General features: G+C 41.3%; 1 protein-coding gene across 38 annotated transcripts in view; it reads right to left on the reverse strand.

The window, feature by feature from the left end:
* The window catches only part of LOC149124337 (uncharacterized), a 605541-nt gene that overhangs the window by 297412 nt on the left and 286126 nt on the right, over positions 1-22003 (reverse strand). For 19 of the 38 annotated variants that reach the window (XR_016214255.1, XR_016214256.1, XM_089305504.1 and 16 more), the window contains one exon: positions 18921-19067. The exons of the other annotated variants lie outside the window; for them this stretch is intronic. Coding sequence is in view for 17 of the 19 variants with exons in the window: in XM_089305504.1 (XP_089161630.1) it covers positions 18921-19067 (147 nt within the window). In the remaining 2 variants the exon portion in view is untranslated. The remainder of the gene's footprint in view (positions 1-18920; positions 19068-22003) is intronic. 38 annotated transcript variants of the gene reach the window in all.

The raw sequence follows: 22003 nt of genomic DNA on the forward strand, positions 1-22003 counted from the left end.
CAAACAGTATTTTTCACTTTATGTTTCTGTGTGGGAGCAAACTGTTGAAATCTTTCCTTAATGTATGCTAAACTGATCTTCTGTATATAAAGAGAATAGAAAATGAATCTTGATATGAATGGAAGGGGAGAGGGAGTGGATAAGGGGAGGGTTGCGGGTTGGAGGGACGTTATTGGGGGGAAGCCATTGTAATCAATATTCTGTACTTTGGAAATTTATATTCATTAAATAAAAGTTAAAAAAAAAGAAAAAAAAAAAGAAAGAACTCTCTAGGGACTCTTTATTATTGTTCCCATTCACCAATGCTCTGCCTTGATGGCCTCTCAAAATCGCCACCTAGTGGGCTAGAGTTGCATCACATGAATTTTGTGAACACAACTGGTCAGGGCTCAAGTCACCCCCTGCACCTGCCTGCCCTAGTGTTTGACTTTCAGAGGCTGGGTTGTTTAACATTCCCTGGATTCCTGAAGGGATCTCTGGATTCTCCCTAAAGAAAGATGATCCTGTTGAGTAATTTCTGTTTCTTACAACTTCAAGAGACCTTGCTGATCAGGTAGTGAGCAGATAACCTGAATCCAAATCATCCAGTTGTTAAACATACGGAAGGAACATTTGTCTCTATATCAGACGATGCCAGGGATGGAGACCAGGAATCTACATTTTTAACAAGCACCACACAGCCCAGCAGAATCTTAAAACTACATTCCTTACAGAAACCTCTTCAGAAGCATTTTCCCTATAAAATTTTCTGAAAATATGAAGCACAAAAAGTCAATGAATTCCTATTGGTTCTCAGAACATGTCATGTTCACATTACTTTTTTTTTTTTAGAGAGATTTACTTATTTATTTGAAAGAGAGTTACAGAGAGGCAGAGGTAAAGAGGGAGAGGTCTTCCATCCACAGGTTTATTCCCCAAATGAAGGCAGGAGCCAAGAGCTTCTTCTGGGTCTCCTGCATGGGTGCAGGGGTCCAAGGACTTGGGTCACCATCTATGGCATTCCCAGGCCACAGCAGAGAGCTGGATCAGAAGTAGAGGAGCAGGGTCTCAAACCAGCGCCCGTATGGGATGCCAGCACTGCAGGCGGCGCCTCTACTTGCTACGCCACAGCGCTGGCCCCCATATTATGTTTAAGTCATTAAAAAACACTGTAATTGTGAGGGTGGTTAAATTAGTGCACAAGGAGCAAAAGCTTTTAACAATTACCTCCTATTATTACAGGGAGTTCTGTTCTTAAATGAGCATGTGTCTATTAAAATCAGTCTTACGCACAGTGTGTCACATATAGTCTGATTCTCCTCTTCTGCCCATATACCAATAAGTGTCATTAAAAGGTGTTGTGTAAAAATTGTGATGGTTTTAATGCTAATCAAGTCACAAAGGTGATGTCAAATTACTTCCAAAATCACAGAGCTTAGTGACTCAATTAATGTTCATTAAATAACTAACATTTTGCCTAGAACTTCAGAACTCCACCATGGCATGGGAATACAGAAATAACTAGGATACTCAAATTTGACCCAAGGCAATTATAATCTCGGAGCTAGAGGACAGACAGACCTGTAACTCACTAAGACTGCCCGAAAGAGCCATGCGTGACAAAATAGAAAAATGTATACTGAAGACAAGGAGAGAATGAGGTAAACTTGATAACAAGGGAAAGATGGGCAATGTGTACTTCCAGACTCCTCTCAAACACAGTCAAACGTAACACTACCATCCACAGTTTCCCTAACTCTACATGTTGGATGTGTATCACTTCTCAGCCTTCTGGCTAAGATCAAGTATAGAATTAGAAAGCACATTGGCATACAGATAAACCAAATCTTTAATTTTTATTGGTAATGAAATGGGTATGATAGCCTCCTGCATTAGTCAACTCCTTGTTACTTTAGCTAAAACACCATAGAATAGCTTCTTGGGAAGGGAAAGATCATTTCAATTTATACTTTGGAAGTTCACTATTCAGAATCACGTGGCCCCATTAGTCTGGTATTTTAGTGGGAATGGACAATGGCAGAGTATTTGCAGAGGGACCAACAAATGGTAAGGCAGGAAGCAGAGAGAGAAGCTAGGTTGAACTCAGCTTAAATAACCAATCCTCCATGAAAGCTACCTTCCAAGAAGGAGGTACCTTTCTCTGAAGCGAGAACGTTAACTTTGCCTATGGCCCTGTCTAAATACTGACGGAGTTTGCAGACTCAAAAGGCTTCCATAGCCTTGGCAGCTCATGACAAGAGCTTCAGTGATCACTGACATCATAAATAAGAGTGTCAATTGTTAAATCAACAACAGGAGTCACTGTGCACTTGCTCCCCATGTAGGAACTCTGTCTTTATGAGATGCACTATGAGAATTAACAGTAAAACTTGTTTACAAACAATATACTTTGTGTGTGTGGATGGGTGCAAATTGCTTAAGTCTTTACTTAGTATAGAGTTTGTCTTCTGTATATAAAGAAATTAAAAATTAATCTTAATGAAGAATGGGAAGGGAGAGGGAGTAGAAGTGGGACAGCAATAGGGGTGGGAGGGTAGGTATGGGGGGGGTGAACCACTATATTCTAAAAGCTTTACCTATGAAATTTATATTTATTAAGTAAAAGCTTCCTTTAAAAAAAACTACCTTCCAAGGGCAAGCCCCCAAGAATCTAAGAACCTCACACTGGACTCACCTGTACATGCTATGATTAGATCAAGTTTCCATCTTAATCCATTAACCACTCCCATTAATCTATTAAACATCAATGTAGGATTTTGAGGTCCAAGCCATGAATATATTGTGCCTTTGTGGAATATCCAAACTGTTATCCAAACCATGCCACCTCCATTTCCCATCTCCTCTCCTGATTCTCAGATTGGTCAAAATTCAAGAAAGTATTATGTATGAGGAACAAGAAACCAGCACCAAGAACAAATCGGTAATTAGGAAAACACTTTTCTAGAACTCCTCTACATTTATTTCATTTCCATAACTAGTTCAGTGTCTATTACACGGAAGTGATGAGACCAGGCACCAGAAATGGGTACATTTACCTTTTAAAGCTTAGAGAAAAAAAGAAACACAGACGTATGTGACACAAGTAGAATGAAGTCTGGGATCCATGTCCCATGTAACACAGAGTAACAGAATCATCAAGAGAATAACTCTGGATCACAGGGGAAATTCTCTGAGGACAAACATATCTGATCTTGGCTTCATCAATTAGGATTTAAGACTTTAAAGAAGTTGAATGAGAAAAACACTTAATTCTAAGGTAAACAGTTCTCACAGGGGATAAATACTGTTTGACTAACCTTTCATGATGTAATAAACCACTCCAAAATATAATGTCCAACAATGTTTAAACTTTATTCTCCACGATTCTGTGAGTTTTGAGACAGGAAAGTGGGGCAACAGCTGAGCCACCTGGAGATAATTGTCCCTGTGATCTCAAGACCTACAGGGTATGGGTTTGGTTCTCCTTGCTGTGAAATAAAACAGACTCCCTGCTTTGACCAGAGTCATACCAGTTTAGGAAGTCAAGGCTGACCTGGACTGACCTAGACTTCATTATTCATTCATTTTAATCTATTAGCATGGTAAATGACACACCTACCAGCTGCCATAACAGGAATCATCAGACTGTTAGAAGAGTTAATAGGGGTAGTAGCTGGATTCCAGGAAATCTCCACCTACTTCTCAGGACACCCATGAATATTCCTCTGCCTTATCTGAATGTACCTTCCTTTTCATGAAATGACCCACACAATGTTAAGTACAGTTAAGAGGTGGGGCCACTCTCGACTAGGCTCTACTTTGTGGAGTGTGTCTCGGTTTTCTGAAGCAAATGCTTGCTGTTCACTATTTGATTTCCTCAATTGCTCCTGAAATTTTGAAGTGAAGTCAAGAAGCTGGGCCTCTGGCAGCCCTCACTGAGCAGGGCCAGGTCTTCTGGTCTGAACTGGCTCACTGGGGCCTGACAAGGAACCCACACACGTGCCTTAGCCTCAGCTGGGGCAGCTCAGGCAGACAGGGACTTAGTCCTTGCGGCCTCTCAGCTTCCGGGGGCTAGCCCAGCTTGTGCATCTGAGGGCAAAAGGATTCACAGCAAAAAGAGAAGGCTAGCCCCAGAATGAACACACTCCTCAAGCCTCAGCTTGCATCACCTTTGGTACTATCTTACTGGAGAATAAGATTCCAATATCAAACCAGATTCCAGGAGTGGAGAAAGGTATCCCCCTTCCTGAGAGGAAGAGCAGCAAAGTAAAAGGAATGTGTGCACATATAAACAGGAGGAATGTGCACAGATCCTTTTGAAAATTAATCTGCTACTCTTAGCAAGGGCAGTGAGCCCTTCAAATCTGCAGTCTCTACATCCATGGATTCAAGTATCCACAGACTGAAATTTTTACACACACACACACACACACACACACACACCCTATACAGTGCCTGTGATGCAGACATTCTTGGGCCCTTGTCTTTCAGTCCCCACCCCAACCAGCTTAAACTTAGTCATGCTTTGATGATTGCAGATCATTCTGTCACTGAAGATAAGCTCACTAAATAAAGGGAGTGGCGCACTAGGACCCTAGATGACAAGATTCATGAGATCATTTATCTCCTCCCTAGATAACCTCTTGATGCCAGGCCCTGTCTGGCAGGGAAATACAAGCTCTGAGCACAATGAAAAACCACCTGCACATTACTTTCAGATCAACTGGAACCTACTCTGCCATCATCAAAATTCCCTAAAGAACACAATGGCCAAGCTACTGCAATCACACGAGAGCTCTGCCCAAGAGCTGAACATGTGCTTCTGAAATGCAGCTCCCATCTGGAAGATGACTGATCCCTAAGCCCCAGTGAGTCAGGAATTCAACGATAGCTGCAACTCCTTCTCCCTCTGCATTTTGCAAAGTAAATAGGTAGCTTCTTCCTCTTCCCTCATAACAGGAATCAGTTTGATGCACATCAGGCAAATGAAGTCAGGTTTTCTGGGGATTGTACAAGACTACAGCATCTGTGCTGAACATGGACAGACCCTTTTTTTCTTATAATAATGCCCTAAATAATAAAGCATAACAGCCATTTACATGGCACTTACATTATATTAGGTATTATAAGTAATCTAGTGATTTAAAATATACGAGATGTTCACTGGTTTATGCAAATACTATACCATTTTATATAAGGGACTTTAGCACCCATGGATTTCAGTATGGAGGGAGGGTGAGGGTTGAGGAGAGGTTCTGGAACCAAAGAGCCAAAATACCAAGGGAGAACTGCATACCTATATACAAAACCACATCTCAGGTGAATCCCACTATTGATCACCTAGGGTAGGAGGGTAAAAAGAATATGACAAATATTTCTAAGCAGAATACAAGTTATTGCCATTAGCACCTCTATAGCTTTCATCATCATGATCTCATAAAACAAAATGCCAAAAAACTCCAAAAACTCAAAGTTTTAATGGCTATAAACCATATCATCTAAGTCACACTTAAATATGAACATGGAAGAAAAGTATGAGCAGCTGAAAGGCCCCAAGTTTGAATCCCATGTCGTGTAGAAAAAAGAAACCCAAACTGGAGGAACTCTGAGTGACTGAGAACTGTGTACAGAGTCGGCAGTGGTCTGGCTCACCAGCCAGCAGGTGCTCAGCGACACTTTTCACCGAGTCTGCTGCTGAAGCAAATGGAGTTCTGGGATCATGAGGCCGTGCAGGACACCCGCAGGACTCTAGCTTCTTCTGGGGACTCCAAGGCTGAGGTGCCACCTTGCCTAGAGTGTTAGCAAACTGAGCCTTATAACAAACTTTTTCAGGTACTCAAAGTCACTTCTCCCCAAGCAGAAGGTGAATTGATATTGAATTGAATCCTCCTTGTGCTGTTAGAACATAAGCCCTTAAAAAAACACAATGAGCAAATGGAAAATAGAGTGTCTCTTATTGATTGTGATGTTTCCACTTAACTCGATGCCAGCAGGGGAGTCTCTAAGGCGGCACATGCGCTGGGAGCAAGGTCACGGCCACGGTCGATAATTCCGAGGAAGTGGACAGCCTCGTCTGCCTAATGGATCTCTCCAATTTCCTCCATTGGGATCCAATGTGGTATTAGTTACTCAACGGATTTGTCAACAGTTTTCTACTTGTTCACTTTCAAAGCAATTTGGTAAATGTCAGCTGAGCACCAGGTTTGCTTTTGTTACGAAAACCTTCTACGTGACACTCAGGTATTCTTTTGGTTTTTCTTTTGAATCCGTGGTAAACTTGGATTGTTGTTATTACTTCATTGTTTTCAGTATATGACTAGTAAAACACACTTTCACAAACCACACATGCGTGCAAATGCACACACACACACAAATTCTTTTAAAAAAGATTTGTTTCAAAGGCAGAATGATAGAGAGGGAAAGATGGGGGGGGGGCAGGGCAGGTAGAGAAAGAGATCTTCCATACACTGGTTCATTCTCCTCAAATACTCCCAACAGCTTGGGCTGGGCCAGGCTGAAGCCAGGAACCTAGTACTCCATCCAGGTCTCCTACATGGCTGGCACGGGGCCCAAGTACTTGCACAATCATCTGCTACTACCAGGTACATTAACAGAACGTTGGACGGCAAGCACGGAGTAGCCAGGACTTGAATCCAGCACTCTGATAGAAGATTCCCACTTAACAGGGGAAAAATTTGTTCCTAAAGACTCTTTCAAAAAGAATGTATTTAAGTAGTTCCTAAAAATCCCTTCCTTTTCCTCTTACCCTGCTTTCAACACCATTTTGATAAGATTTTTATTTTGATGTAATCTTAGATTCATAGAAACATTACAAAGATATCACAGAGTACCTACATCCTAGTATGGATCAGTTTCACAGTGTATCTTTTAATTCCATTTTCCACGAACTTTTTGAAATGCCTATGCACCCCCTACACCATTGAGTTTCCCCAACGTCCCCTCATTACTATGTTAACTTAGCAAGCTCCAGAACACTTAGTAAGCTCCAGATTTGCTTCACAGTTTCTTGGTCTCACTGTTCATGCCCTCTTCTGTTCCAAGACTCCATGCAAGGAATCCACAGTGTTTCACCCTCAGGTCTCCAGATTTTTTTTTATTTATTTATTTGACAAGTAGAGTTACAGACAGTGAGAGAGACAGAGAGAAAGGTCTTCCTTCCGTTGGTTCACTCCCCAAATGGCCACCACAGCCAGCGCTGTGCTGATCGAAAGCCAGGAGTTTCTTCCTGGTCTCCCATGTGGGTGCAGGAGTCCAAGCACTTGGGCCATCCTCTACTGCCCTCCCGGACCATGGCAGAAAGCTGGACTGGAAGAGGAGCAACCGGGACTAGAACCCAGAGCCCATATGGGATGCCTGCGCCACAGGTGGAGGATTAACCAAGTGAACCACAGCGCCAGCCCCCAATTTTAACTTCTGTAGTAAGAAAATTCTTCCAAACAAAATACTTGCCCACAAAGCACTTCAAAATATTCATGGAAATGGGATTAACAGAAAGATTTTGGTGCAGACAAACGAAATCCATGCAGGTTTTTCCTAATATGCATTTCCTTGAATTTTTTGGAGACTCCTTGTGTGCCTACATTGCAAATTTTTTTTTGCCCTAAAATTAATTCCATATTCCATGAACTTTTGGAAGGGTCTTTGTATGTTGACCAATTGGTTAGTGTCAGCTTTGGAGGATTCAGCCTCAGAGCCCTTTGTTAGTATACACAAAGCCAACTGATGCTCATGGTGAAACTCCTCGGATATTTGAAATTAAAATTTGCAATTGTCAACTAAAACATACTTTGCATTTCAGAAGAACTGAGGATGTAGGACTTCCTAACTAGCTCAACTACATCCTGGGAAGAAAAGCAAACAAAAAGGATGATTTAATCTTAAAAAAATCCTACTGCTGTAGCGCCTAGTACATAAAGAATGTTCCTTATGTTTTCTTCATGGTGGCAAAGTCTGTAGTGCTCTAGGCAGGCTTGTTTCTCAAAGTGTGGTGTTCTGATCAGGAGGACTGACATCACTTGGGAGAAATGCAGAGTCTCGGGTACCACCTGAGACCCCTGGAATCAGAAGGTGCATTTTAACTAGATCCCCAGGTATGCATATCTACATTAAAGTTTGAGAAGCACTGCTTTAGAGAATACAGAAACCTCAGATGTAAAAGAAAAACACTGAGCTCATGAAAAATATATGTGGATAGACTTTAGTTCCTCTGTCTTCCAGCCCAGTGTTAATACAAAAATTTTAAAGACACAGTTTGCCAAAGGAACAAATGCTATCAGTCCGAATTACACTATTTCAGTTGGCATTCAATTTTAAAGGCAAAATTGTTCTCTCAAACAAATCTGCTAATTAGGTACATCTTAAGGTAGCCAATGCATAAAGATACATTCCTTTAATGCAAGCTTCTCTGTTAAAAAGATCTATATAAAATGGGTGTTTAGCCTAGCAGCTAAGATGCCTAAGTCTCCCTCTGGAGCGCCTGGATTCAATTTCTGGCTGGGTCTCACGGTTCCAGGTTCCCAGCAATGTGGATTCTGAGAGGCAGCTAGGATGGCTCAACTAACTGGGTTACTTCCACTCAGAGTGAGACCAAGGCTGCTGCAATCCCAGCTCCTGGCTTCAGTTCAGGTCCAGGCTCAGCTCTTAGAGGCATCTGCAGAGTGAACCAGCAGAGGAGAGTTGTCGCTCCCCTACTCGCGGAGGAAGGACACCGGACCGGATGCTGTTTTCTTTCCCTGGCCCTTCCCAGGTTTGCTGCCACTCCCCCGCCTCGGTGGAGGAGCGGCACCAGCGAGCTCTCCCACCGACTCTCTCAAGGGGGCGCGGCCACGCATGTTGTCTCTCTCCCCGTTTTAAGGGGTTGGGTCAGGAATCAGCTAATTAACAAAGCAGCTGTGTAAGATTTGTTTCTGTCTCTCAGCGCCATATGATGGGAGATCAGATGCACAGAGTTAGTCTTAATAGTCTCAGTGGTCTAGTCTAGTCTCGGTAGTCTCAGTACTTATTTCGCCATGTTGCGGGAGACAGGCCCTGCTCCCCACAGAGAGTGATCTTTCTCTCTCTTCTAAATGTTTTTCGAGAAGGTTAATTAAACAAAACCATGAAAAAAGTTACATGAAAGCTAAAATCAGCTGTTTTGAATTTCATCTTGTAACTGAAAGAACAGGAGAGGTCTCTGGTCTCCATGGTTCATGGCAAATCCTTTTCCCACTGTTCCTTGCTGCTACTAGTCTTCCCAGCAGGTATTTCAGACAACAGATTATGTTTCTGTTTTTAACCACTGCATGAGGATGGGATTGAAAACACGCTTTCTGCACAGAGTGGATCATTTGTTATTCATTGTATGTTAGTTCAAATTTTTTTTTTTTTTTTTTTTTTGACAGGCAGAGCTAGACAGTGGCCGGCGCACCATGCTGATCCGAAACCAGGAGCCAGGTGCTTCTTCCTGGTCTCCCGTGCGGGTGCAGGGCCCAAGCACTTGGACCATCCTCCACTGCCTTCCCAGGCCACAGCAGAGAGCTAGACTGGAAGATGAGCTACCGGGACAGAATCCAGCGCCCCAACTGGGACTAGAACCCGGGCTGCCGGCACCACAGGTGGAGGATTAGCCAAGTGAGCTGTGGCGCCGGCCGTGTTAGTTCAAACTTAAAAAGCACCCTGGATGGATCATATGGTGCCAATCCTCACAGAATCCCAAATGCTCAAGAGGCAATTCCATATCTCTGGATTTAACTCTGGCAAGAAAAATAAACATTTCCAAGGTAGGGAAAGACTTTGCAATTTTGGGTTAGGAACCTTCAGGATAGACGATGAGTCACAGGAAAAAGAAACACCACCAAAAGAGGCTGGTGACAACACTAAAACACACAGATATGAAATAGCACTGACACGGGTCACCTCTAGGACCAGACAAAGTAGAGTCATGTCCAGCTCAGTTGTGTGACATTGGACAAGGTACTATACTTCTCTTAAGCCTCAGTTTCCTTATCCATAACATTGGATAAAAAGAGAATAGACATCAAAGGAGTACACTACAGTTTTCATCACACAAGGATCAATGCTTTCCTCAGTATTACCACCATCCTTATCATTATGTATAGGTACACATTTTTTTTTTCATCTTTTATTTAATGAATATAAATTTCCAAAGTACGACTCATGGGTTACAATGGCTTTCCCCCCCATACCGTCCCTCCCACCCACAACCCTCCCCTTTCCCATTCCCTCTCCCCTTCCATTCACATCAAGATTCATTTTCGATTATCTTAATATACAGAAGATCAGCTTAGTATACCTTAAGTAAGGATTTCAACAGTTTGTTCCCACACAGAAACATAAAGTGAAAAATAATAGATGATTTTTTTTAAATGATGATGAAATCAGATCAGACCTATTGTCATGTTTAATCCCAGTGAGAGTCAAGTTGGGAATTGATAATTTCTTTTTTTTTTTTTTTTTTTACAGAAGATCAGTTTAGTGTACATTAAGTAAAGATTTCAATCGTTTGCACCCCCATAGAAACACAAAGTGAAATATACTGTTTGAGTACTCGTTATAGCGTTAAGCCTCAGTGTACAGCACATTAAGGACAGAGATCCTACATGAGGAGTAAGTGCACAGTGACTCCTGTTGTTGACTTTACAAATTGACACTCCTGTTTATGGCATCAATAATCTCCCTATGCACCAGTCATGAGTTTCCAAGGCTATGGAAGCCCCTTGAGTTCTCCGACTCTTATCTTGTTTAGACAAGGTCATAGTCAAAGTGGAGGTTCTCTCCTCCCTTCAGAGAAAGGCACCTCCCTCTTTGAAGACCTGTTCTTTCCACTGGGATCTCACTCACAGAGATCTTTTTGCCAGAGTGCCTTGGCTTTCCATGCCTGAAATACTCTCATGGGCTTTTCAGCCAGATCCGAGTGCCTTTTGGGCTGATTCTGAGGCCAGAGTGCTATTTAGGACATCCGCCATTCTATGAGTCTGCTGAGTATCTCACTTCCCATGTTGGATCACTCTCCCCTTTATTTATTCTATCGGTTAGTGTTAGCAGATACTAGACTTGTTTATGTGCTCCCTTTGACTCTTAGTCCTTTCATTATGATCAATTGTGAACTGAAATTGATCACTTGGAATAGTGAGATGGCATTGGCGCATGCCACCTTGATGGGATTGAATTGGAATCCCCTAGTATGTTTCCAACTCTACCAATTGGGGCAAGTCAGCCCGAGCATGCCCCAAATTATACATCTCTTCCCTCTCTTATTCCCACTTTTATGTTTAACAGGGATCACATTTCAGTTAATTTTCAACACTTAAGAATAACTGTGTGATAATTACAGAATTAAACCAGTCATATTAAGTAGAACAGACAAAAAAAAAAAATACTATGAGGGATAATATATTAAGTTGTCCATTAGCAGTCAGGGCTATGCTGATCAAGCCACCATTTCCCATAGTGTCCATTTCACTTCAGGAGGTTTCCTTTTTGGTGTTCAGTCAGTTGTCACCGATCAGGGAGAACATATGGTATTTGTCCCTTTGGGACTGGCTTACTTCACTCAGCATGATGTGTTCCAGATTCCTCCATTTTGTTGCAAATGACTGGATTTCGTTGTTTCTTACTGCGGTATAGTATTCTAAAGAATACATATCCCATAATTTCTTTATCCAGTCTACCATTGATGGGCATTTAGGTTGGTTCCAGGTCTTGGCTATTGTGAATTGTGCTGCAATAAACATTAGGGTGCAGACCGCTTTTTTCTTTATCAATTTAAACTCCTTTGGGTAAATTCCAAGGAGTGGGATGGCTGGGTCGAACAGTAGGGTTATCTTCAGGTTTCTGAGGAATCTCCAGACTGATTTCCATAGTGGCTTGACCAGTTTGCATTCCCACCAACAGTGGGTTAGTGTCCCTTTTTCCCCACATCCTCGCCAGCATCTGTTGTTGGTAGATTTCTGTATGTGAGCCATTCTAACCGGGGTGAGGTGAAACCTCATTGTGCTTTTGATTTGCATTTCCCTGATTGCTAGTGACCTTGAACATTTTTTCATGTGCCTGTTGGCCATTTGGATTTCCTCTTTTGAAAAATGTCTATTGAAGTCCTTGGCCCATCTCTTAAGTGGGTTGTTGGTTTTGTTTTTGTGGAGTTTCTTGATCTCTTTGTAGATTCTGGTTATTAACCCTTTATCTGTTGCATAGTTTGCAAATATTTTTTCCCATTCTGTTGGTTGTCTCTTCACTCTCCTGACTGTTTCTTTTGCAGTACAGAAACTTCTCAATTTGATGCAATCCCAATAGTTGATTTTGGCTTTGACTGTCTGTGCCTCCCGGGTCTTTTCCAGAAATTCTTTGCCTGTGCCAATATCTTGAAGGGTTTCTCCAATGTTCTCTAATAACTTAATGGTGTCAGGACGTAGATTTAGGTCTTTAATCCACGTTGAGTGGATTTTTGTGTAAGGTGTAAGGTAGGGGTCTTGCTTCATGCTTCTGCACGTGGAAATCCAATTTTCCCAGCACCATTTATTGAATAGACTGTCCTTGCTCCAGGAATTAGTTTTAGATCCTTGATCAAATATGAGTTGGCTGTAGATGTTTGGATTGATTTCTGGTGTTTCAATTCTGTTCCATTGGTCTATCCATCTGTTTCTGTACCAGTACCATGCTGTTTTGATTACAACTGCCCTGTAGTATGTCCTGAAGTCTGGTATTGTGATGCCTCCGGCTTTGTTTTTGTTGTACAAGATTGCTTTAGCTATTCGAGGTCTCTTGTGCCTCCATATGAATTTCAGCATCATTTTTTCTAGATCTGCGAAGAATGTATTTGGTATCTTGATTGGAATTGCATTGAATCTATAAATTGCTTTTGGGAGAATGGACATTTTGATGATGTTGATTCTTCCAATCCATGAGCATGGAAGATTTTTCCATTTTTTGGTATCCTCTTCTATTTCTTTCTTTAAGGTTTTGTAATTTTCATCGTAGAGATCTTTAACGTCCTTGGTTAAGTTTATTCCAAGGTATTTGATTGTTTTTGTAGCTATTGTGAATGGGATTGATCTTAGCAGTTCTTTCTCAGTCATGGCATTGCTTGTGTATACAAAGGCTGTTGATTTTTGTGCATTGATTTTATATCCTGCCACTTTGCCAAACTCCTCTATGAGTTCCAATAGTCTCTTAGTAGAGTTCTTTGGATCCTCTAAGTACAGAATCATATTGTCTGCAAAGAGGGATAGTTTGACTTCTTCCTTCTTGATTTGTATTCCTTTGATTTCTTTTTCTTGTCTGATGGCTCTGGCTAAAACTTCCAGAACTATGTTAAATAGCAGTGGTGAGAGTGGGCATCCCTGCCTGGTGCCAGATTTCAGTGGAAATGATTCCAACTTTTCCCCATTCAATAGGATGCTGGCTGTGGGTTTTTTATAAATTGCTTTGATTATATTGAGGAATGTTCCTTCTATACCCAATTTGCTTAGAGTTTTCATCATGAAAGGGTGTTGAATTTTATCAAATGCTTTCTCTGCATCAATTGAGATAACCATATGGTTTTTCTTCTGCAGTCTGTTAATGTGGTGAATCACATTGATTGATTTGCGAATGTTGAACCATCCCTGCATACCAGGGATGAATCCCACTTGGTCTGGGTGGATGATTTTCCTGATGTGTTGTTGTATTCTATTGGCCAGAATTTTATTGAGGATTTTTGCATCTATGTTCATCAGGGATATTGGTCTGTAATTTTCTTTCAGTGCTGCATCTTTCTCTGGCTTAGGGATTAAGGTGATGCTGGCTTCATAGAAAGAATTTGGGAGGATTCCCTCTTTTTCGATTGTTCTGAATAGTTCGAGAAGAAATGGGATTAGTTCTTCTTTAAATGTCTGGTAGAATTCAGCAGTGAATCCATCTGGTCCTGGGCTTTTCTTTGTTGGGAGGGCCTTTATTACTGTTTCAATTTCTGTTTCAGTTATGGGTCTATTTAGGTTTTCGATGTCTTCCTGGTTCAATTTAGGTAGGTTGCATGTGTCTAGGAATGTATCCATTTCTGATAGGTTTTCCTGTTTGCTGGCATACAGGTCCTTGTAGTAATTTCTGATGATTCTTTTTATTTCTGTGGTGTCTGTTGTTACGTTTCCTTTTTCATCTCTGATTTTATTGATTTGGGTCTTTTCTCTTCTTTTTTTAGTTAGTTGGGCCAATGGGGTGTCAATTTTGTTTATTTTTTCAAAAAACCAGCTCCACGTTTGGCTGATTTTTTGTAATGTTTTTTTGGATTCAATCCTGTTAATTTCTTCTCTGGTTTTAATTATTTCTCTTCTCCTACTAGATTTGGGTTTGGTTTGCTGCAGTTTTTCTAGGTCCTTGAGGTGCGCTGAAAGCTCATTTATTTGGTACCTTTCCAATTTCTTGATATAGGCACCTATTGCTATAAATTTGCCTCTCAATACTGCTTTTGCTGTATCCCATAAGTTTTGATATGTTGTGTTGTTGTCTTCATTTACTTCCAGAAAGTTTTTGATTTCTCTTTTGATTTCTTGAATGACCCAGTGTTCATTCAGGAGCATGTTGTTCAGTCTCCATGTGTTTGCATACTTTCTGGGGTTTCCTGAGTTGCTAATTTCCAGCTTCATCCTGCTGTGGTCTGAGAAGCTGCATGGTATGATTCTAATTCTTTTAAATTTGCTGAGACTTGCTTTATGGCCTAGTATGTGATCAATCCTAGAGAAGGTTCCATGCGCTGCTGAGAAGAATGTGAAGTCTGTAGATGTAGGGTTGAAAGTTCTGTAGATGTCTGTTAGATCCATTTGGGCAATAGTGTCAATTAAATCTGCTGTTTCCTTGTTGATCTTCTGTCCGGATGATCTGTCTATTTCTGAGAGTGGAGTATTGAAGTCCCCCAGTACTATTGTATTGGAATCTAAATCTCCCTTTAAGTCCCTTAACATATCTTTTAAATAGACCGGTGCCCTGTAATTAGGTGCATATACATTTATAATAGTTACATCTTCCTGTTGAATTGAACCCTTAATCATTATATAGTGTCCCTCTTTGTCTCTCTTAACAGTTTTTGTATTAAAGTTTATTTTGTCTGATATTAATATGGCTACACCTGCTTTTTTTTGGTTTCTGTTGGCATGGAATATCTTTTTCCAACCTTTCACTTTCAGTCTGCATGCCTCTTTGTTAGAGAGATGTGTTTCTTGTAGGCAACAAATAGTTGGGTTGTGTTCTGTGAGCCAGTCAGCCAAACGGTGTCTTTTAACTGAAGAATTCAGACCATTAATGTTCAATGTGACAATTGATACGTAGTGACTTTGCCCTGCCATTTTCCCGGAAATATTTTCTAGTATATGCTTTGAGCTTCCCACGCTCTTTTACTGGTAGGTGTTCTTCCTTTCCCTTCTTTCATATTGATGGCCGTGTTTCTGTGTTTCTGAGTGTAGCACATCTTTAAGTATCTTTTGCAGGGCCGGACGAGTGGCCACAAAGTCCTTCAATTTCTGTTTGCTATGAAAGGTCTTTATTTCACCTTCATTCACAAATGAGAGCTTGGCAGGATATAATATTCTGGGCTGGCAATTTTTCTCTCTTAGCACCTGTGCTATGTCTCGCCATTCCCTCCTGGCTTGTAGGGTTTCTGATGAGAAGTCAGCTGTGAGTCTGATTGGAGATCCTCTGAGAGTAATCTGACGTTTCTCTCTTGCACATTTTAGGATCTTTTCTTTATGTTTCACTGTGGTAAGTTTAATTACCACGTGTCGTGGTGAGGATCTCTTTTGGTCATGTTTATTGGGGGTTCTATGAGCTTCCTGTACTAGGATATCTCTGTCCTTCTCCAAACCTGGAACGTTCTCTGCTAGTATCTCACTAAAAAGGCCTTCCAATCCTTTCTCTCTCTCCATGCCTTCAGGAACTCCTAGAACTCGAATGTTGGTTTTTTTAATAGTATCCTGTAGATTCCCAACAATATTTTTTAGGTTTCTAATTTCCTCTTCTTTTCTTTGGTTTGACTGTATGTTTTCCTGTGCTCTATCTTCTAAGTCCGATATTCTCTCTTCTGCTTCACCCATTCTGTTTTTAAGGCTTTCTAATGTGTTTGTCATTTGATCTATTGAGCTCTTCATTTCATTTTGATTTCTCTTGACTATTACACTTTCCTGTTCTACTAGTTTCTGAGTTTCATTTTGACTCTTCCTTAAAATTTCATTTTCACGAGAGAGATTTTCAATCTTGTCCATTAAGGATTTCTGTAGTTCAAGGATTTGCTTTTGAAAACTTCTAAATGTTCTTATCATAAATTTTTTGAAATCCGTATCTTGCATTTCTTCTATCTCATCATCTTCATACTCTTGGCTTGGGGTGTTTTGCTTATTTGGAGGCATCATAGTGTCATCGTTGATCTTGCTCCCTCTATTTCTGTGTTTGTTACTCGGCATAGTTAATTCTTCTTGCGTCACTGTGCGTTTTTTTTTTCTTTTCTTTTTTTTTTTTTTTTATACTGTGTCCATGTTAAGTGGACTGCCTGCTGTTGGAGGAGGCTTGGAGGCTTGAGATGGGTGCGGCCTGAGAGCTCTGCCTGGTTCTTCCTGGTTAAGGGTGTGCAAAGGTGACACCCTCAGGTTATGCGTGGTAAATCTCTCTCTTTTTATTTATTTATTTATTTTATTTATTCAGGGGGTAAGTAACACCGCAGGGCAGGGCTGTGCAGCATTGATGGTATTTAGCTTCCAGTCTTTGGCTCCTCTGGACTCCCACTGGGTTGCCTAGGCTACTGAATTGTAGTGACTCAGTTCCTTAACTCTCCCCCATTGATATGTAAATCCAAAGAGGAGGCCTGCTCTTTGTCTCTTGGGAAGCCTTGTAACCTTTGCAAGGTTAGGGGGAAGAGAAACCCTGAAGCTTTTTTTTTTCCTTCTTTCCGGTAGTGAGTTTGCTGCACTTTCCGGCCCCCCTCTAGATTCTGACCCCCGTTTCCCCACCAATGTCTCGGGTTATTGAGCTCACCTCCCCTTCCAGCGCCAATGTGTGGACTCTGAGCGTCCCAAGTCTCCCCGCTGTTTTCTGTGTGGCATGCACTCCCCTTGGAGCACTGTCGCGTAGACCCTGGGGCTTCTGCGGCTGGGTCCCGCAACTTGGCTTCCGCGCGGTGGGCGACCTTGTTCTCCCAGTAGGTCCTCCAATTCACGCCTGCTCCATCCAGAAGGGTTTCCCCTGCAATTTTTTGGTTCTATTTTCTGCGGCTACCGTAACTCCCCTTTTATTAAACTAAATTTTCCCGGACTATCGGTGCGCGCCCTCACTATTCCGCCATCTTGCATGTATAGGTACACATTAAGCGCTTTGCATAGGCATATAGAGCTAGCAGGGAATTTTTTAAAGTTTCTAGAAAAGGGAATTAAAATTAGGTTTATTCTGACACAAATTTTTTTTTCTGAAATCCATGCAGAGTTTTTTTTTTCTCATAATACACATTTTTCACAATCTTTTTAAAGACCTCTCGTACTCAATAAATGATGACTATTACTTTTGTGATGTTAGCTTCCTTGAGTTACAGGATTTCCAATCTCAGAAAATGATGGAATAAATTGTGAAACTGGGCCAGAAAATTAAGACTTTCCAGCCCATGCTGGCTTATGTCCAGACCTCACTCCCACCTGAATCTCCGGACAGCAACATTTAATTCCTGCTTGGGCATCCCTTCCTCACGCAGGGAATGTCCCCCCACACAGGGCTTGGGCGTGATGTATAAGCTCAATTACAATTTGGGAGAAGACTCAAATCCCTGGGCTGAAATGCAATGTTTTTCAAAGAGACATCACAAAGGTCACCCTAAAAGACAACTGCTCTTAACAGATGATTCTCCAGGGTGTTGGCGAAGCCAAAGTGGACTTAAAAATCCTGCGGACATGGTGCATTTTGACAGCTACAATTCTTCCTTTTTCAATTTCAATTCTTATTGATTCTCAGGACTCTCATTTCAGAGATGTATGCCATCACTGTACTATACTGTTTAGCCATTTATCTGTGCCTGCTTTTCTATGCTAGACTGATCCTGTCCCACCGAAGGTGTGGGTAGGGAACCATCAGGGCTGCTGTTCCATGCCATCGAGGAACTTGACTCTTTCACCTGAGTTAAAAAAAAGCTCCTGGAGCCTCACGTGCTCCAGGAAGGTTCACACTGGTAATGAAGAAAAAGCTGGCAATGAACAAGACCCGAGAAGAAAGGCATGAATTAGGAATAAGTCAAATCTGAGAGCAACTCTGTATTTCTATTCAAAATGCTCAGACTTCCCTGTGCGAAGTCAAGGACAGAACCATATTAAATGATTAAATACTTGTGCAGTTCTGGTGCTAGATACGGTGGACATTTTTGGTAATTTTCAAATAAGCAGAAAAGATTTTAGGAGTCGTGGAGAAGGCAAATGAGATGAATGTGGCTAAGAATATTTTTCTTCCTGGGCAGTGCTTCCAAGAAAGAAATTGTAGGGTAATTAGTGGGATTTACTTGACTTTAATTAAGATTCTCACGCTGAATGTACTGGAAGAAAATCACATCAAAATTCAGAGTTAAATACAACCAAAGACATTTATATATTAAAATAATGACTTTTTTCTTTCAACCCTTCCATCTGTAGTGGCTGTGATAATTGTGCTTCTGTCTTGTTTCTTCATGTCATGTCAACACGCTATTTCTCGCCATTTCCTCTGAATCCACTGGAAATCCTCCCCAAATTTCATTTAATATTGAAGGCCTGTCAGTCACAGGGCTTTCCTCTTCCCACCTAAACTGATCCCCTTGGCCAAATATTACATGAGACTTTTTCCTTTAAAAAGCACTTATTGGAAATTCAAACTTTTCTGGGCTATTTGAGTCTCCTAAATTTGTATATTTACCCGAAGTTGAAATTTCGACATATTCAAGAGCAACTTACACTAAACAATATTTGTTCATGTGAAGCTCAAATGTGACTGGGTGGGCATCTTGAATTTTATCTGGAAACTTCATATCTTGTCCGCCCCTGCTTATCGGCCAGTGTTCTTCCTCTATTTCCCTCAGGAAACAAAGTTTTTCTGTCCTTCTGCAAGACAGCAATTATCAAATACCACTGTCAGGTCAACCCACTAGGAGTTTGGGATAATATATGTTATTCTGAATGGAGTTTTGAGTATAGTCCTTATCCTGCCTTATCTTTCCTAAACTGATGAGCTCTCCTGACCAAAAAGAGAATACCATCCCCATGAACAGGGATTATCAGCAGAAAGACTGACAGTGACTCAGGGAATGCACTGTCTACTGTAGTGTTGTTGACAGATAATGTCAAAGGGAACTTGTACTGGGACACTTCCACTGCAATGTGAGGACAAAGGTTTAGTCCAAAGAACAGGCAGAGCTTACAGAACTGAGCAGGGAAGAGGGCAATGGGGAAGGGGAAGAATGATTCTCAGTGAGAATTCACCTCTGTTCTTTCACTGTTCTTAAGTGACCACTTTAGTCAAAAGTCATCCATTCATTTTATGAGCTGCTTAGCTTTGCTCAGAATGTTAAAGAGTATGGGCAGGGGGGTGAGAAGATGACGGAATAGGGAGGGAGCACATTGATAGTCTGGGAAAAGATAGTTCAATAAAAGTGGAGATTCTGAAGTTTCAGGGAAAAGTTAGGGAAAAAAACTGCAGAGTAAACTTCTGGAATGAGTGGGATACAGTGGACCTGTGAAGGGGAAACGGGCACCCACAGCGCATGACCCCAGCTGACGAGTCTACTCACCAGTGCTGGAAAAGGAGGTGAGACAAGGCAACCGCCACCACCATGGCAGCCGCCCGCATCCGCCACTGCAGGCGCCGCTGCCCCCCCAACCCACCCTGGGACAGACAGGTGAGACATGTACGACTGAGTGTGGGGAAGGAAATCAAAATCAAAACAAAGTGAATAGCACCCGCAGGAAGAGGGTGTGATCCAGGGGGACAAACTGAGGGATTGAACATGCAAGGATCCTTTGATGTCTCTGCCCTCCCCCCCAATCAGAGCTTCAGCAGGTGGAAAGCAGCCATCTTGTTTGTTTACATTCAGGTGTAAAGGAGAATGGCCTCTGCTTTCACACTCTGAAGGAGGAAACTTCAGGGCGGAGTCCAAAGGTGGTTTGGAGCTACTCCTCACTCCTCGTGCAGGGGGCGCAGTGAGGTGGGGCGGTTGATCAACGAGGCCCAGGCACCTTAGGGTGAACAAAGGAACAGGGAATTTGGCCCCAAGGGGTGGAGCTTGGCACCTCAAAGCCCTGACACCAGCCCACTCAAGTTACCAAAATAAATAAATAAAAAACAAATAAATAAATAAACTCTAGAAGGTAGAGCTGCCTGCTTACACTGGTTATTGGTACAGACCCACAGCAGAGGGTAATCAACCTGAAAATAAAGCCAAAAAGAAATGCCAAAGAACAAAGGAAAAATCCAGAATAAGAATATAGAAGAACCTATGAACTCGCCAATGGAGCAGGCTAAACCATCCATAATAGAGGCTGAAGAAGAATTTGAAACCATGCCAGAAAAAGAATTCAGAAAATTAATAATCAGATTACTTAGAAATAAAGAGCAACAGTTTCAAGATCTGAATAAAAAGCAAGCCCAAGGATTAGAGATCCTAAAGAGAAGCCAGAATGAAATACTGGAAATGAAAAACTCAATTGACCATATAAAAAACATCGTGGAATCCCTCAGAAATTGAACAGATGAAATAGAAGAGTGAATATCAGAATTCGAAGACAAACTTCCAGAAATAATACAGTCAGTTCAAACACAGGAAGAAAAAAATTAGAAAATTAAAAAATATGGTCGGAGACCTACAAGATTCAATCAAGTGTTGCAATGTTCAGATAATAGGAGTCCCTGAGGGTGTGCAAAGAATGGATTGGAAGGTGTTTTCAATGAAATAATATCAGAAAACTTCAAACAAAGGCAAATGGATAATAACAAACAAATTCAAAAAATAGCCAGAAGCCCCAACAGGTTAGACCAGAAGAGAAATTCACCGAGACACATTGTGGCAACACTCAGCTCAGTGACACACAAAGAACAATCCTAAAATGTTCCAGAGAGAAACGACAAATCACATTCAGGGGTAAGTTAATCAGACTCACCCCAGACTTCTCATTGCAAACACTACAGGCAAGGAGACAATGGCATGATATATTTCAAGTTTTAAAAGACAGACAATGCCAACCTAGAATACTACACCCTGCAAAGCTATCATTTATGAATGAAGGGGAAATAAAGATCTTCCATGACAAACAGAAACTGAAAGAATTTGTATCCTCACATCCAACCCTACAACACTGGCTCAAAGACATGCTGCACACAGAAATACAAAAACAAGAACTTCACTACACAAAAAGCGAATGTAGAATAAATTACAAATTTCAAAATACATAAACAGCTCATTTCAGGAAACATATCTGGGAAAAGACAGTGTCACACTAAATGTGAATGGCCTTAACTCTACTACCAAGAGGCACAGACTAGCTGATTGGATCAAAAAAGAGAATCTATCTATATGCTGCCTTCAGGAAACACACCATATCAGCAAACATGCACACAGACTGAAAGTGAAAGGATGGAAAAAGATATTCCAAGCTAACAGAAATCGAAAAAGAGCTGGTGTGGCCACCCTAATATCAGACAAAATAGACTTTAAAATAAAAACTATTAAAAGAGACAAAGAAGGGCACTATATAATGATTAAAGAATCTATCCAACAGGAAGACATTACTATTATAAATGTATACGCACCTAATTACAGGGTGCCTAGCTACTTGAAAGAATTCATAAAAGACTTAAAGGGAGATATAAATTCAAATACAATAGTAGCAGGGGACTTCAACACCCCACTCTCACTAATGGACAGATCAACCAGACAGAAAATCAACAAGGAAACAACAGAGCTAACTGACACTAAATACCAAATAGACCTAGTATATATCTTCAGAACCTTCCATCCCACAGCCACAGAGTTCACATATTTCTC

This window comes from Oryctolagus cuniculus, chromosome 10, assembly GCF_051225735.1.
Source record: "Oryctolagus cuniculus isolate XC-2025 breed Fujian yellow rabbit chromosome 10, ASM5122573v1, whole genome shotgun sequence".
NCBI lineage: Eukaryota > Metazoa > Chordata > Mammalia > Lagomorpha > Leporidae > Oryctolagus > Oryctolagus cuniculus.